Genomic DNA, 18,698 nt, shown 5'->3' with positions numbered 1-18,698 from the left:
TAAGGTGAAGACAGAGGACATCCTGGACAGGTCACCAGTCTATCACAGGGATACATATGGAGACAAACAGTCACACTCACATTCACACCTACGGAAAATTTCTAATCACCAATTAACCTCAGCATGTTTTTGAACTGTGGGAGGAAGCTGGAGAACCTGGAGAAAAGCCACACCTGCACAGTGAGAACATGTAAACTCCATGCAGAAAGATCCTAGACTCAGTCCACGACACGAACTGGGGATCTTCTATCTGCAAGGCGAAAGTGCTGACCATCAAGCCACTGTGCAGCCTCAATTATATTTTTAGATGACTACATCAAGTCACTACTCTAAACAGTGTTTATTAAGCTGTTGTGCGAAAATGTTTTGTTCAGTTCACGCCATCAGTTTTCACAGTAGCCTGCTGTAAACAGTTACTGGCTCCAAAAAACCTTCATATTTTAGATTTTTTAACCATATTTTGTAAAAGCAGAACATTACGGTTACAGTGATAAATCAGTGGCACTGATTTTGAAAGGAGCAAAAAAAATAAACGAATAAAAAAAAAGGTAAAATTTACTTTGAACATAGTTCAAAGCGGTCAGTGGACTCACTTGAAAATCTGATAAGGACAACAAGCACAAGTCTCTGGTGCTTTATTGGTCTCTGTTTTAACCCTTTGAAGCGCAGGGTGTGTCAGGAGGTAACCATTTTCCATGGGATTTGGGTCACTTTTAACCCATGTGGCACATCAAAGGGTTGAGATCATATCACTATACAAAGGCTTGTAGAACTGATGCCATTTTCCAATAACCTTCTAAACCTAAAGCAGTTTCTGGGTGTTTTTTTATTTACTCCTGTCCCACTTTTTCTCATTATGGGCTAATTTTTTACACCTATGTACAGTTTGGCACCTCTATGGAAGTTGAACTTTCTTATCTATTACTCCGCCAAGGAACGTGGGAGAGTTATGTGATGATCAGCATTGGTGTGTCCATCTGTTTGTCTGTCTGTGCGCAACATTGCTCAAAAATGGACAAACGGATTTGGATGAAATTTTCAGGGAAGGTCAGGAAAGTGATTAGATTTTGGCAGTGATGCAGCTTATAGTCTGGATCCACAGATCTGTTAAAGATTTCTATATCCTTGTGAGATAGCGGCACAGCGTCACTGTAACTATCCAACAAGTGAACACTACATCACCTGCCTGCTGACGATCACATGATTGCAATCCTGCTACAAATTGACCGCTGCGGACTTATTGGGACTTATCCATCAGAAATCTTATAACGACTGAGCAGCCTTGGCGGAGTACTGCACTCTCTGAGTGCTTTTCTTGTTTATTTTACAATAACTGAGATAAACTAGAATCAACATGTCCAACATCTTTCAGAGAACTCAGGTGTTAACACTGGTGACTCTACACATTGCAGATTGGCTGTTTGACATTTTTTACAGCTGAATGTATCTTCCAACAACTCGTTCCTCTGTATACTGTTTTTGAACCATGCTGCATTTATTTTGTTATTATTTTCTTATTATCCAGTATGCTTTTTTTCAGTCTCCATTGTTCAGTCCTCTCTGCTAGGTGTAAATACTGCCTGCAGTTCAGCTGAAAACACTGGATTTTTTTCACATGCCTCTTAAATAAGAGACGGTGTAAAGTTCTAAAAGTTGAAAACATGTTCACCTCAGGCAGGACACTTGGTTATAGCTCAGACACGTATAATGTGTGCGACAGTTTCTGCTGCTGCTCAGGTTTACTTTATGTCTGACATAGTTCCAGCTGTGCTCCTGTCCCCACATTTTACCATCTAACTCTCCATAGCTATGCACTTTTTTGGAGGTTCTGGCCTTTTGCATGAGCTGCATTTTCCCTTTGCACGCCACTTATCCCCTGCTTCTGTGTGTGTGTTTTGGTTGAGCAGGATTGGCTGGACGATGAACATGTCCGGCGGTGCCCCGGGGGACGAGCTCACGGATGAGGAGAAGGAGATCATCAATGGCGTGCTGGCTCGGGCTGCCATGATGGAGGCCATGGAGCAGCAGAGGATCGAGTGAGATGGAAAACTGTTGTCTCTGTTGCACTGTATCACAGCAGCCGACAGTGCACACATGCTCACTCAGTTGAATGAATATTTGGTGTAAAATCTGTGCCAAGTTTGTATGTGTTTGCTTATACTTATTTGCATGTGCTCACAGGCGTCTTTCCAGTCGCCTGGATAATATCAAGAAGACGGCGTGTGGTGACGGACAGTCGCGTTGTCTGCTGTGTGGGGAGGCCTTCGGACCACAGGGAGTCACAGCTGTCCTGTGTGTCCAGTGCAAAAAAGTAGGTGCTTGTTTTTAGTAGTTCTGCCTAAGCTAAGATAAAAAACTCTTCACTTCACCAGCAGAAAGTTTCCAGAGGATGGAGAGACTTCTCTGTAACACCAGTGACAAAAAGTAACATTTACTCATTAAACATACAGTGGTGGAAAAAAGTTTTCAGCTACCCATAAAATTTTACACAATCTCAAATATTATCATGAAATATCGGTGGAAAAATCTTTCTTGTGTTTCAAAAGGTGTGGCTGCATTGGACAGACACAAACAATTATATTTTTTGTGTTTATTCTTTACAAGAAAAACTAACAAAAATAAATTCTTGACAGTTTAAATATGTCAGTTCTCAACATTGTCGGTATCAAAGTCAACAAATTATGGAAAATGTGTTGAAAACTAAATAAAAAATAAACCATCACATCATTAAATTAATATTTAGTAGTCCTGCCATGAGCACTAATCGTGCTGGCATGTTCCCCACCAGCCTTTCACACTGTTGAGGGGTAATCTTGTTCCATTCTTCTTGAATTACTGCTTTTACTTCTTCTGAATTCTTTGTTTTACACTTTGGAACAGACCTTTTGATAATCCACTACAGATTTTCAATGGGGCTCATGTCCAGGGATTGAGCTGGTCATTCTAAGACCTGGATACTGTGCTCCTGCAGCCAAGTTCTACTGGACCTGGATGTGTTCAAGGGACATTATGTTGTTGAAACATCCAGTTTTGACCTGAACAGAACAGTGCACGTACAAAAAGGGGAGCATGTGGGTTTGGAGACTGGTATAATACTTGGCAGAGTTCAGTGTGTCATCACAGACAGTGAGATGACCAACTCACTCATGCATCCCCAAACCATGATACTGCCTCCACCATGCTTGACAATAGATACTGTACATGCTGGAGATAATGCTTCACCTGGCCTTCTGGGCACCCTCACATTAGCAGGAGGAAGACAAAGCTGGAAACTAGACTCATCTGACCACAGAATCTTCTTCCAGTTCCTGGCTGTCCATTTCTTGTATGGTTTGGCCCAACAACGCTGGGCTAACCTCTGTCTCTCATTGATCAGGGGCTTCTTGACAACCTTGTAGGACTTTAAGCCATGATCTAAAAGCCGATCACGTCCAGTGCCGGTGGAACACTAGACACCAGTTTGGTTTGACCACTGATGCTGAAGCTTCTGTGTTTTCGCTGCACATGTGGATCAGGATGTGGTCATTTCTTGCTGAAAAAACCCTTGAACGCCCAGATCTTGATTTGTCTTCCAAGCTGTTGATTCGTCTGCATTTCTGCAGCGTGTATCCAACTGATGAAGGACTGCATCTGCATTTCCTGGCTATCTGGCGGCAGCTGTACCCTTCTTGGCTGAGAATCTGTATCTTCAGGAGTGTTTTCTGTGTTAGCATCCTTGTTTTATCCATTTTTGTCTCTGAAGAACTTTCAAATGTGCTGGCTTTATATAGACATGTAGCACGGCAACAAAAATTGTGTCTTTTAATAAAAGCACGACCTTCATTAGTGGATTACTGGTACCAAAATGACCAAATAGTCAAATTTCTTATGTATGAATTTATGTATTGAAGTTTTTGAAGGCTTTTTTATGATTTGTTTAGTATTTTGGCTGTGACTGTACTAAAAGAAATTGCACTTGAAGAGCAAAGAGTGATTCCTAATGCAAGATTTCACAAATGCATGGGGTGTCCAAAACCTGTGACCAACATTCCATATAAACAGAAAGAATGGAATCGTTGATTGTCCCATTTTCTGACAGTCCTAAAAACGTATCATGTGTGAGGTGAGATTCCACACTTAAAAACAGTCAAATCTAAACCTAAATGATTTAAAAAAAATAAATAAATAAATAAAGTGCATTCCGTTAAAACAACAAGAAACAAAGCCCCCACACAATTCTTTGGTCCTCTGTGCAGCTAAAAAGCCATGGCTGACTCAACTGTGACAGTCAAAAATATAGAGAATTTTTCGGTAAACTGCTGGATGTAGAGAGCAGAGAGGTGACAAGAGAGACTGAGAGGAAAATAAAACTTCTTTCATAAATGAAGCATGGGTCAAAAACATTTTACAGAGGAGCAAGTTGTTTGATGATATATTCATCATGGTTAAAGTCTTTCTAGAGCTGACAAGCATAGATGTGTGGAGGTTGTAAAAACATATGTAGAGCGACTATTTTATTTTCCAGTATTTATAACACCTGTGGGCACTTAGAAAAATGTTGCATGTGTTAATTTCAGGTTTTTTAAAAATGTTCATAGTATAAAAAATCAAAGGAATGCAACATCTGATTTTCTCTCTCTTTTTTTAAAAAAAATATTATGGCATTCTAACTGTGTCACACTGCAGATAAGATATTTTTGGGTTTTGTCTTTTTCTAGCCATGTTTGTGCTGTTTTCATAGAAGTGCAGGACTTTATATCGTAATGAAAGATGAGGCCACAGTGAGGAAAAAATGTAACAGGAGCAAAAAATGCTGAGAAAGTGTTTGAGATTCAGAAGAGTAATGGGAACATTACCAGGTTGAAATAAACAGGATTTATTCTTTAAGCTTTTAATTTTAAGATTAGACTCACTGGGCTGCACAGTGGCTTGGTGGTTAGCACTGTCGCCTTGCAGCTAGAAGATCCCTGGTTCGCATTCCTACATTCTATGTCGAGTTTGCATGTTCTTCCTGTGCATGTGTGGGTTTTCTCCAATAATTATTATTATAATACACTGACCTCATTCTACTTCATTTCAAAGATACCAAGCTATCACTTTAAATCTGTGTCGCAGAACTTTTTTTGGTAGTTTTTTTCCTTCCCAATAATCTTCTTACAACCACACAGATGCATGTATGGACCCTTGGGAGGGGCCTGGCCCTTAGATTGGGAACCGTAGCCACTAAACTAGCTGAATAACTGTAAATAAAGTAGTTAAAAGTAGCTTTACCTTCATCACATTTGACTGCTTCCACTCACTTTTTTAGCCAATAGTAAATACTTTTTCTTGTAAAGTACTTTGAAACTTTGGTATTTACTCTTTCTACAGTTCTATGCAGAATCTATGAGAGTCCCTAAGGCGTTTAGCTGCCAATGGGCCATGAGCTAACTCGTCCCGACACTCCCTGTGTGTTTCTTGGTCTTATGCCTCACATTCTGTTTCTTGTTGGTTGATGCCATGCCATCTGAACTGTAAAGCTATATGTGCTCTGTGCACCTGCCAACGAGGACTAATTCTGTGCAGGGCTGTGACTGTGTGTTGTCTTACGTATGTTTCTGCCTTTCTGCAGCACATGTGTTCTAAATGTGGGATCAGGAGCAACAGCAGGACGAGTCCGATGTGGCTGTGCAGGATCTGCAACGAGCAGCTCGAGGTGAGGGGAAGGAACAGGGAAGAACTGATACGATCACAGGAAGAAATTATGCCGTGAAGGCCTTACTCTGCCACCTGAAACCCAGCTTTTCTGATAATATGATCCATTTTCTAGCTTTTAGCACAGAATGGCATTTCACCGTCCACTGGACTGGAAAATTAGCTTCCATTGATACCTCTTCAATATCCAAAATGAGGAAAAGGTGCTGATTTATTTCAGTGCTTATTTAATTTCAGAAATGACTAATTCTACTTGTACTACCATAAGGCCTGAAATATAAGCTCTGCTTTCTGTTTTTTATTCTAACATTGTTACACAATAGCATTTTGATGATGCTGCTGTGTTTGTGGAGGTCTCTGCCTCAGGGAGCCCACACTCTTTAAATAAATACTCTCTCCTGTCAGTCACACTGAAGAACTTCTGTGTAATGCTGCACATACAAAGCGCTCATGTGTCAAACCCTCCATGGAATACAGGAATTAGGGGAAAAATGCTTTTTTGAGTGAAATTAAACAACTAATCCGTTCTCTAACAATCAATTTAACACCTCAACAATCACACAAGCTGCAGCTCCAATTTGAGCCACGAGGGGCTAGAGGCAACAGACAACAACAAGACAAGATGTTCAAAGCCTCATTTTACCATGAGAACATTTCTCTTTACGCTACTCTCACTAGTTGTCTTGTCTGCACTCTATAAAGTAATTCAAGGGACCAATGTAATTAGGTGCACATTCCTCGCACATCAGAAATCTAGACTTCATCTTTGACCGAGGGGCTGCACAGTGGCTTGGTGGTTAGTACTTTCTTACCTTGCAACTAGAAGATCCCCGGTCCACGTCCCCTATCTGTAAGGAGTTTGCATGTTCTCCCTGTACATCAGTGGGTTTTCTCCAGGTTCTCCAGTTTCCTCCCACAGTCCAAAAACATGCTGAGGTTAACTGATAATTCTAAATTGTCCGTAGGTGTGAATGTGAGTGTGATTATTTGTCTCTATATATAGACCTGTGATAGACTGGTGACTTGTCCAGGGTGTCCCCTGCCTTTTCCCTAAGTCAGCTGGGATAGACTCCATTAAGTTATCAAGGAACTTTCATCAGGTTCCTTGAACCTGAAGTTAGCTTTAAATACACTCACACAGAAATTTAAGTATAAGTATACCCAGTGTCAAGCTGATGCAACATTATTATGTCAACTCAAACCATCAAGACAATATTCGCAGTTTAGAAGGTTTATCTGGATCCAAATAAATTGCATTTTTATCTTGCAGTCATGGTTTTAATGAAGTAGTGTGAACAGGCCCTTGGAAACACTTTTTTAGCATGTAGTAAGTCACACTCAGGGATGGCGACTGCCGCTCAATTATTCAAGCTGAGCTACACTTCTTTGCCCAAACTTGGATGTTGTGGCTTCATTATCTGTCGAGTCAGAGCAGCGAGCCTTGAAGCCTGAGCTTCCCTGTGGATAAAGAGTCTGGACTGTAGGGTCATTTAGGTTTACTGATGTGTTTGTAGAATAGGAATTACGATGAGTAACCGCAACCTAAAGTGAGTCATTTCATTCTTATTCACTACCCAGCTACAGAGAGATGAACTCGTTACATTTTTCCCGCAGGTGCAGAAGCGTTCAGGAGCTTGGTTCTTTAAGGGAAGAGGCCAGCAGAGTCTTCCAGCTCCTCTGCAGCTATCCAGACCCAGACAGTCCAGCACAGACAGCACAGAGTCTGGTCCTGGAGGAAACGATGGATCTCTGGGGCTTGCAGCACATCATCAGGAGCATGGTAACCTACACTAAGACATTCAGTTTCAAATTTCTACATGGATCTGCAACTGATAAATGTTACAAACGTCCTTAACTTCACATTTTGATCATATTCAACAAAAAGATTTCTATTATTGTATTTTGTGTAAACATATTGAGATGCATCATCTCATTTTTGACAGGGTCCTCACACACAAAAACTTTAAAGTTGCCAGACTTAAAGCAAACAATTAGTTACGCTACATTTAAAAATAATCCAAGTATTAAAAGAAGAAAAGCACTCAGAGAGCGCAGTGCTCCACCAAGGCTGCTTATTCCGTGTATCATTTCCGACAGCTGAAATCTTTCAAAAATTCATGGATCCAGACTATAAGCCGTATCACTGCCAAAATCTAATGAGGTGGTCCTTGTGTCATTTCTGACCTTCCTTGAAAATTTCATCCAAATCTGTTCATCCGTTTTGGGTAATGTTGCGCACAGACAGACAAACAGACGGACAAACCAACACTGATCGTCGCATAACTCCACCGCGTTGGAAGAACACTAACTACATGAGTCACCTGAAGAAAACTAGTTATATCAAACTGAACTGACATTGACAAACAAAATGATGTCATATCAAAGTCAATTCAGTTAAAATCAAGAACAAATTGACTCCAGTAGTCACGAATAAACTGTTAGAAACACAAAAAATATGCAGATAACAGTCATTAATATACAGAAATACATTTCAATATAATTGATGCACTTTTTTGTATTTTTCATGACAGTATAAGTGTTAATGATGATTGAAGGGCTGTGAAAATATTAAATACAGTTGTCTTTTATTGTCCTATTTTAAAGTATGTTTTCCCCTTGTCGTACTGACAGTTAATAAAATATAAATTAGAATAACTGTCTTCTTCAAAAGTGCACTTTTACACCATTACAAATACACAATTATTTAATCAAAAAGTCAATTTTCACAAACTGTCAGGTAGCATGATTAAAGCATTAATCGATTTTCACTTTAACAACATAGCTGTTTAAAATAGTATATATATATATATATATATATATATATATATATATATATATATAATATAGCGTTTATATTATATAATATAGTATATATAATAGTGAGCCATTAGTAAATTATTTTATACATTGTATGTGTTGATCAGGTTACTGAAAAGTGGATTTCACTTTTGCTAAACTTTAAAAACTTTAAAAATACCTTTTCAGAACTGCTTTTACTGTTCTGAGCTACTGTGACAACAAAATTTCCCTTGTGGGTGAATAAAGTCTGTCTAAGTCTAAGTCTAACTGCTTTTGAACTGCTACAGAAACACTGATAAAAACTGAAGTATTTGTTCTATGTTTTGTGTTTGAATGGTAAATGTTCTGCACTTATGGCACTTTTCTACCTTTGATGTATTTGAAGTGCTGTACAATGTGTTTTTCATTCACCCATTCACACACACATTATTGTTTTATGTTTCTTTTTATGTTTCTGTGGTAGTTTTGTGTCACTTACTAGTCATTTTGTGTGTCTTCTGGCTATTGTGTGTTTCTGTGGCTGTTTTGTATCTGTGGCTAATACTCCAGCCTTGGTGGAGTTATGTGATGATCAGTGTTGGTTTGTCTGTTTGTTAGCAACATTACTGAAAAACAGACTAACGTATTTGAAAGAAATTTGTAGGGAAGGACAGAAATGACACAAGGACCAAGTGATTACATTTTGGCAGTGATGCGGCTTGTAGTCTGGATCCACAAATTTTAGAAAGATTTCAACCATCGGAAATGATGCATGGAAAAAGCAGCTTTGGCGGAGTACTGCGCTTTCTGAGTGCTTTTATAGTTTTGCATCTCTTCTTCTGGACTTATTGTGTCACTTGGTTGCCGTACATGACTTTATGGTCACTTAATGTGTATTTTGCTTCTTTTATTTCTCTTTGTGGTCGATTTTACTCTCTTCACCATTTTGTGTGCCTTTGTGGTAAATTTACATCATATGGTCATGTGTGTCTCCTTGCAGTCATTTTTATATCTTTTTGCATCTTTTTGTGGTTGATATTTGTAACTTCATGGTCATTTTACACCTCTATCTTTCATTTTTCTGTCTGGTCATTTTTTAATGCCTTTTTGATGCTTGTTATTTGTTTCCTTTTCTGGTTTATTTACCACAGAAATTGATTTTATGTTATTTTGTGTCATTTTGGGGAGATTTTTTTCTTTGTGGTGATAATGTGTCTGGGATCATTTCTATGTAACTTTGTTGTAATTTTGCACATACACTACTGTTCAAAAGTTTGAGGTCTCCCAGGCAATTTCATGTTTTCCATGAAAACTCACACTTTCATTCATGTGCTTATGCGGTTTTCTAATCATCAATGAGCCTTTCAACACCATTAGCTAGCACAATGTAGCATTAGAACACAGGAGTGATGGTTGCTGGAAATGTTCCTCTGTACCCCTATGGAGATATTCCATTAAAAACCAGCTGTTTCCAGCTAGAATAGTCATTTACCACATTAACAATGTCTAGACTGTATTTCTGATTAATATAATGTTAACTTAATTGAAAAAAGTGATTCTCTTTCAAAAATAAGGACATTTCTAAGTGACCCCAAACTTTTGGACGGTAGTGTATTTTTTTTGTTTGTTTGTTTTGGGTCTTTCTGGTTATTTTGTGTTTCTCAGATTTTTATGCCACTTTGTAGTCATTTTGGCTGTCTTTGTGGTTGTTTTCTAGCTTCTTTTGTTTCTTGCTGTGGTTGCTTTGTTTCTCTTCCATCATGTAACATCACTTGCCCCTGTGTCAGAGTTGGTAGACCCATTCACTAATCCATCCAGTGAAGAAGGAGCTGTGGTGTAGTGACAGTTGAACTAACAGTAGCGGGGCAGTGATAATCCCATTGTGCCTCCACAGAGCTCAGTGCAGAGCCACAGCAGCAGCAGTCCTGTGGATCAGAACAATGGGAGCAGACAGCAAGAACAACAGCTGCCAACTGTAATGAGACTCAGTCCCGTCCAGCAGCTGTAATGAAGACGGAGACACAAGTGTTAGCCTCCAAACTGCCTCGGGCAAACTCGCAGCAAGTGGCCCCCACCTCAGGTAAAGTCACACTGCTCCTTCTAAGAATAATTCCAACACTATGGGCTCCTTTCAAAACACTGAACATCAGGATGGAAAAGGTGCTTCAGACAGTGTTAACTGTGTGTTGTAATGCCTCCATGTCTTGCTGCAGATGTGGTAAACAAGCTCCCAGAGAAGGAAGAGCCAATGTCTCGGACAGCTGTGGAGGAAAAAAGACAACCGGTTGTCTCCAGCTCTGTTGCATCTCATATTCCTGCAGCCAGAATTAATCCACCTGTAAACCCACCTGCCAACAACCCCACCCCCCCGAGACCCACACAGGATCGAACAGAGGACGAAGACAATGAATACGACTCAGATGACGCCAGTAAGAGAATTCTCATTGATTTGTAGAAAGCAAAAGTGTGTGAAATGTTTACTCAGTTTTATCACTTTAAGAAACATTAATAATTATTATTATATGTGCCTACAGCTATAAAAGAAATGCTAAATGTTTATCTTTTTTAAAAGGACATTTGTCTCTAACAGGATTCACATAAAAATGCAGATGGTATATGTTCATTGTGTGAGCATGTTTTTACTCTTGCAGCTACTCTGGGATCGCTGGAGTTCAGTCTCCTCTATGAACAGGAGAACCACGCCCTACACTGCAGTATAGTTAAAGCTAAGGTAAAACAATGGACACATGCAAAACGAGATACAAGACAATCAAGAGACAAGGAAAATCAATATAAGACAGGCTTAGACGCAGCAAGACTGAACAAACAAGACGAGATATTACAAGACAAGATGAGACAACAAGACGGGGCACGTGGGACAAAAAAGTCAAAGCAAGACAAGCTGGAACAGCATCATACAGAACATGGCTAAATTAGATAAAATAGACAAGATGAGACAAGACAAAAAAACACAATATAAGACAAAACAAGACAAGGCATGATGGAATGAGAGAAAATAGGAAACGACATAGACAGGGCCAGACATGACAAGACAGTACAAAACTAAATGCGATAAGACAAGACAAGATAGAACAAGGGAGACAGTAAAAGACATTAGAAGTGAAGACAGGATGGAAAAAGTAATACAGACCAAGATCAAACAGGAAAAGATGGGACAAGATGTGAAAAGACAACATAAGTCATGCAAGACAGGACAGATGAGACAGTGCAAACTGGATGAGACAAAACAAGATCAGACGAAACAGCACAATGTGACAAGAAAATAGACAAAGACAAGACAAAACAACATGAAATGTTGGGACGAAAAAAATAGATATCAAACCAAGATGGAACAATACAAGGCCAAATGTATCAAGACAAAAAATAACTAAACAAAACAAAACAAAAATACAAGAAATATAGAAAAGACATAGAGCAAGACCATCATACAAAAAAGACAGTGGAGGAAAAAACAAGACCAAACAAATAAATGGGACAAGAAAAATGACACAAGATGGAATAATACAGGATGAGGTAAGATAGGACAAGACAACAACAAAAGTTAGGAGGAAAAGATTGGACAGAGAAGACAAAACATGATGGGCCAGAACAATAAAAATGAAGACAAGACAAGACAGGAGAAGACAGGACATGAAAAGGTTAGACAGGGCAAGAAGAACAAGACGAGATGGGACAAGACAAGGTAAGATGAGACAAGAAGATGCAAGAAAAGAGAAGATGGAACAAGAAAATCAAGACAGGATGGGACAGGTGACAACAAGAGACAATAGGACAAGGCAGTATATTGGACAGGACAAACAAGACAAGACAGTGCATGACAAAACAGGACAAGATTAAACAATACAAGATGAGATAAAAGATGCGATAGGAGATGGCTAATCAAGATGGACCAAGACAACAAAAGATGGGACAAGATGAAATAAAATGCATCTAGACAACACTAGATAGGAAAAGATAACCAGACGAGGGACACGTCAAGACGGGGTACAAGCAAATCAGGCCAGGACACGATTGGAACAGAAAAAAAAACCTGGACAAGATGAGATATGGTGCAATGACTAGAAGGTCCTGGGTTCAAATCTCAGCCTGATGTTTTTCTGTGTGGCGTTTGCATGTTCTACCTGGAACAAGAGAAGACGAAACAAGATGAGACTTGATGGGACACAAGATAAGATGGAATAGTACAAGATGAGACAAGACAAGAAATGTCAGAAAGAAAAAAAGGCAACAAAAAACACAAGCTAGATGGAAAAAGACTAGAAAACAAAAGACAAGAAGAGAGAAGACAAGAAGAGACAATATGAAAGAAGGTGGAAAAAGACAAGACAAGATGGGACAAGTGGAAATAAGCTGAGACAGACAAGAAAAGGTGGAAGAAGAAAAACAGGACAGGATGGGACAAGAGAAGACAAGAAAATATTGGCCAAGACAGTAAGATAGGACCAACAAGACAAGACACTGCAGTACAAAGTGGTACAAGATGGAATAATGCAAGCTGAGACGAGACACAACTGGACAAGAGAAAGCGATATGACATGGAACAAATTTGCAAAAGATAGGAGAGTACACAAGGCACAATGGAACTTGACTCAACAAGACAGGAGGAAAAAACACAACACAAGATGGGTAAAATGAAGACAAAACAAGAAAAGGCAGGATGGGAAAAGACAACTAAAAGATAGACAAGATAAGACAGAATGGAACTAGACAAGACAAAACAGGTCAAGATGTGACAAGACAGATTAGAGAAGACAAAACAAGACAAGAGAGATGGGACATGATAAAAAGAGACAATGCAAGGTGAGATGGAGCAAAAAGAAGAAGACAGGATGGGACAAGAGGACAAGGAGAGAAAAGATAAGACAAGACAGGTCAACTGGGACAGGACGAAATAAGACAGGACAAGACAAATTCCAGTGGGACAACAAAAGACAAGAGAAGATAGCAAAGGACATAGTAAGACAGGATAGACACGACAAGCTACATGACAAAATAAGACAAAACAAGGAAAGAAAAGAGAAGACAGAACAAATAGGGAATAGCAAACAAGATCAGATGGAATAATATAAGATGACAAGACCAATCATGTGAATACAAGATGAGACAAGACAGAAGAAATTGGACGAAAAAAGAAGATAGGACTAAAGAAGACAAACATGACAATTGGACAAGATGAGACAAGATAACAGAAATAAAGACAGATTGGACATTAAGGAGAAGACAGGATGGAACCCGAGAAAACAAAACAAGATATAACAGGACAGATGAGTAAAAAAAAAAAACAAGAATGAGAGAAGCTAGGTAAAGACGTTGCAAAACAGGACGAACAAGGTAAAACAGCACAGGACAAAACGTGACAAGATGAAACAATGGAAGATAGGACAAGACTGGACAAAAGAAAACAAACAAGGTGGGACAAGATGAGACAAAATGGGACAAGAAAACACAGTTTAGGTTGGGACAGGAAAGACAGGACAAGAGGGATGAGATGAGATAGGACAAGACAAGATTGGACAAGGCAAAAAGGGAGAAGAGGGATGATAAAGAACAAGGCATTATGGGACAAGAGAGGAGTAGAGAAGAAGACATGGTGCAAAACAGGACATCATAAAAATAAACAATACAATTTCTGCCGAACCTGAGAGTTGTTCTTCCTTATGTGTCTCAGGGTTTGAAGCCGATGGACTCAAATGGACTTGCAGACCCATATGTTAAACTGCACCTGTTACCTGGAGCCAGTAAGGTACTTGATCATTTATTTACCGCCTGATGTTTTCATTACAAGAACTGGACAACAAACTAAGCTTCACACACCTATACCATCTTAAAAAGTAAATGTGCCACTCAACTATTTTGTTTTATCAATCTTTGTTTTCAGTAATTACTTACAAATCTGACTTTGTGGCTTTGTAGCTACTAATAGTGCCTGTCATCATTGAAGAAGATGTTGGGCTGCATTTATTCAATATGGGATTGTCACGGCATTAAATATATAAGTTTAATTAACTGGACAATTGTTTATGACATAAAGAATTGCTGTTATTGTTGAGTGATTGCTGAATAATGTGCTTGATTGCAGCCAAGCGTTTGATAATTAGGTGAACACTGGTTCTTCAGTTAATCCTCAGTTTCTCCTCTCACCTGAACATCTAATCTGAATGTCTTGTCTTCAGTCCAACAAACTTCGCACCAAGACACTGAAAAACACCCTGAATCCAGTGTGGAACGAGACTCTGGTCTACCATGGCATCACGGATGATGAAATGTCACGCAAAACTCTCCGGTAAGATTAACCTTAACCAACTTTGCTTCCCTGTTGTTCCATTTACATCACAAAAACAGTTGCTTCATAGAGTTGACGGTCTGTCTCCAGGCTGTCAGTGAGTGATGAGGACAAGTTTGGACACAATGAATTCATTGGAGAGACACGAGTGGCCCTGAAGAAATTGAAATTCAACCAGAAGAAGAACTTCAATGTTTGTTTGGAGAGAGTGATCCCGGTAAGCCTGAGGTCGACACTGATAGCCTATATAGCCACAAAATGGATTATGAAATGCAGTGTATTTGACTCAAAGGATCATTCCACCCAAATCACCCAAACTGTGAAATTTAAGAAAATTTCTCATTATTGTCTTGTTTTTTTTTGTTTTTTTTTTTTTACTGTGTTGTTAAAATCTAAATCAGGTGTAAGATCCCTTCTCATCTGACTTTGAGGTACTCAGAAAAGCTTTAGCTTAGCTTAGCTTAGCTTAACATAAGGACTGAAAACAGGAAGGATCACAGTTGAGAAAATTAATAGAAATGGCAAAACAAGAAAAAACTATTCAATTTGTATTCAAGTATATGCTCGTTTGAGATGATTTTTGACTTCATGCAAGACAGAAAGACATTTTCTGGACAAGTTCCAGTGAAGAAAACATTTGACCGGACTGATCAGCTGTTTCTACTTCTTTCGGTCTTCACATTTGACCATCACAAAACATGGCTGGCAACCTTGTTTTGTAACAATTGACATACAACTGGTTTTATCTTCGACTTCTTGTGCTCTAGTTATTAATGTCATGTAGACTATACCGCCACCTTCTGATGATTATATGCAGCATAATTTACTTGCTCTAGAGAAGTTAATAGAAATAAGGTGAAATCCCATTTTCTTTTGATTTTTTTTTTTTTTTGCAATGTTTCAAAGGTTTGCTTCAAATTCATTTGCCTCTTCACACTTCACAAGATTACTGAGAGGTAATCAGGCAATCAGCAGAGATCCAGGCACTTCAGCTTTTTTATAGACTTGATAAGATATGTAACTTGTTATTTATAAAGCTTTAAGCAGACCAGCTGCTCACTACGCTATTCAGCTGGCTGTATAACTCCATATTAATGGCACAAATAAAAAGCAAGAATGCAAATAAATAATAACTAACAAAAATTAGAAAAAAAATAATTTCTATTTTGCACACAGAATTTTCTTTGTACTTGATAATATAAAAATGGTTCAGGTTGTGTTGAAGATGATGATGGTCTTCTCTCTGCAGGTGAAAAAGTCTGTGGGAGGATCAGTCCGTGGCATGGCTCTCTATGAGGATGACGTAAGACCCTCACGTGGATCTCCTTCTATTGCATTAGATATTATTGACTTTGTTTTTCGATAAATTTATAATAATTCAAATGTAAACCTATATATAACTCTGGATTTTCTAAGATAGAATCATTGAAATCCATGCGTGTTTGTCACAAAAGATCCCCCAAACAATCATGTATTTTGATTTTTAGATTTTTTGAAGGTCTTCTGGAAATATGACAAATCAAATGGGTCAAAAATAAACATACAGCAGTTTGAATTCTAAGTTTTGGTGATGTAGAACGTTATGTTAATCACATTTTCTTAGTCCCATGGCCTTTTAACTTCATGTGATTGATTATAATTGACTACAGCTGGTGATTCCTCTGAGCCAATTTAAATAGGCTCTATTTCATACACTCATTAGACTTGGCCACAAACACTATAGTATGAATGTCTAAGGTGCTGAATGTGAAAATATAACATTATAACTTAAAGAATACATATTTTTTAGCCAAAACCAATGAGGAATTGACCCCTTATATTCAACAGACATCTGCAACAACAGTACATACATACAACCAGAAATACCAAAATAAAGCAGGAAATAATTAACATGTGACCAAGGAGAGGGAGCCAGGTGTGACAAACACAGTTTTGCAGGTTCATTTATAATTTATTTGCTTGTTTCAGGATTGTGCTGTGTGTTAAATACAGATTTGTAGCTGAAACCCCCATTGCATTTGATACAACTATAATATTTCTTTTAACTTCCATCTATCTATAGATTCCTAAGGTTTTGATTGAGCAGCCTTATATTTTTATTGCAGGGCTAGATTTAGTCCATTGGTGATCATTTACCCACCACTGTTTATACTGTATCTTATTACTTTGTGCTGCAGTGGATACTGACCTTTTAAAGCAGATCGGAAGGATGTAATCGATCCGCATCAAGTTTCTTCATCCGTGTTTCTGCTCTCAGTTACATTTATGTATCACATATAATGGTAGGATAGGAATTAATTTTGTCCCTGCTATCATGTTTCCTTACACAAAAATGATCCACACAGTGAGTTATACAAAATATAAATTTGAGAAAAAAAATGCTCAGCATCAGTAGATACTGTGTTTAGAAATACTGCAAAGCAGAGCATTTTATTAATCCGCAACTAAAAGCTGTCCCCAGTAAATATGATTGCTTCTGTTAGAGTAGATTTGCATGGAACTGTAGCTGTTTTAGGGAATGCCTGAGCCCTTTTAAAACAATGAAATCACAGATTTGTTTTTAAAGATTTATATCTACTGTAGGAAACAATAGGCTCAGGGCTAAGAGGTGAGCTTAGGCAGTCTGGAAGTATACCACATTGCTGGTTTTGTTCTTTTCATGGGATTTGCTACTAATACCAAAAATGTCAGCCATATCCTTTCAGTATCTTAAAAGGAATAATGCAGAAAAAGTGTGCACACGTTACAAAATGCTAGTGTAAATGCAGTTAGCCCTATTGCATAATAACATACATGTAGATAATTTTGTACGTAAGCACAGCCATTATCCTCCATTAGTGGATATTATAATAATCGCAATGTAATCCCCGCAGATATGTGCACAGGTTAAATCAGCTTTGGGATCAGTAAAATACTGTTAATGTGTTTTTATGTGCATTGGTTTTATGTGTAATATGTGTGTGTGCAGCTTCAAGAAGGCGAGGACTCGGAGGAGAGGGGTCGTATCCTGGTATCACTGATGTACAGCAGCCAGAAGAGTCATCTCATAGTGGGCGTGGTCCGCTGTGCACACTTGGCTGCCATGGACTCCAACGGATACTCAGACCCGTTTGTTAAAGTGTATGTGAAGCAGAAGCAACCCCTATTACATAGACATGCTTAAGTATGGTTAGGGGACGGCTCGACATTTTCAATTAGATGACAATATCAATATCACTCTAATTTCTATATGGTAAATATGAACGAGTGTCAGTAAGGACCAGTAGTCAGTTAGCTTAGCTTAGCACAAAGACTGGAAACAGAGGAAGCAGCTAGCTTGGCTCTGTCCAAAGCTAACAACATCTATGAGATCCTGGGTAACACAATATATTTTGTTGGTATAATCTGTACTCAAAACACCAAAATGTAAAAATTTGTTTCGCATAGCCAGACAAATCTCTAGTGCTGACATGACACTATGTAGAATGGTCTGACTGCACCTCATTATTTTTCAGCTACAGGACAACAAAAAAGGTCTTGCTATTTTATATTTCTTTAAACCAATGACTATCATCTTGGGCGTTCACTCAAAACTAATGACAGGGAATTGTTTTGGTGGAGGGAGGCAAGTACTGCCATTAAAGTGGCTTGATTGAAAAAAATAATGGAAGTGCCTTACTGTATGATCCAAATTTTCATCAAAACCTGAGACTTTCAGCTTACTGGTCGCTGCCTTGAGCTTTTCATTGTTTCCTATAGCAAAGCATTTAGAAAACAATGACAATCTTATACCCACAGCCTATGTCTGGTGAGTCAGACTATTCTCAGCATAACACCCAGCGGACACACATTTTTGATGCTGCATCTAGGAGGTGAGCTGCTGCCTCAAAGTGTCCTTCACTTTATGTCTCTCAGCATCTTGTTCACAAGTGACAGGAAAATGAAGCCTTGAGATGGACAGACC

General features: G+C 38.6%; 1 protein-coding gene across 1 annotated transcript in view; it reads left to right on the top strand.

The window, feature by feature from the left end:
• Window positions 1-18,698, top strand: part of rph3aa (rabphilin 3A homolog (mouse), a) — a 60,953-nt gene that overhangs the window by 32,396 nt on the left and 9,859 nt on the right. The window contains exons 2-13 of the mRNA XM_035951224.2: window positions 1,908-2,036; window positions 2,182-2,311; window positions 5,591-5,674; window positions 7,288-7,453; window positions 10,346-10,531; window positions 10,665-10,880; window positions 11,103-11,182; window positions 14,141-14,215; window positions 14,646-14,755; window positions 14,846-14,972; window positions 16,005-16,058; window positions 17,724-17,875. Of these exons, the coding sequence (XP_035807117.2) occupies window positions 1,921-2,036; window positions 2,182-2,311; window positions 5,591-5,674; window positions 7,288-7,453; window positions 10,346-10,531; window positions 10,665-10,880; window positions 11,103-11,182; window positions 14,141-14,215; window positions 14,646-14,755; window positions 14,846-14,972; window positions 16,005-16,058; window positions 17,724-17,875 (1,496 nt within the window). The 5' untranslated portion in view covers window positions 1,908-1,920. The remainder of the gene's footprint in view (window positions 1-1,907; window positions 2,037-2,181; window positions 2,312-5,590; window positions 5,675-7,287; window positions 7,454-10,345; window positions 10,532-10,664; window positions 10,881-11,102; window positions 11,183-14,140; window positions 14,216-14,645; window positions 14,756-14,845; window positions 14,973-16,004; window positions 16,059-17,723; window positions 17,876-18,698) is intronic.

This window comes from Amphiprion ocellaris, chromosome 17 (assembly GCF_022539595.1).
Source record: "Amphiprion ocellaris isolate individual 3 ecotype Okinawa chromosome 17, ASM2253959v1, whole genome shotgun sequence".
In the NCBI taxonomy this organism is placed as follows: Eukaryota; Metazoa; Chordata; class Actinopteri; family Pomacentridae; genus Amphiprion; species Amphiprion ocellaris.
Note: the sequence above shows the minus strand (reverse complement) of the source record. Positions and strands in the feature narration are given on the sequence as shown.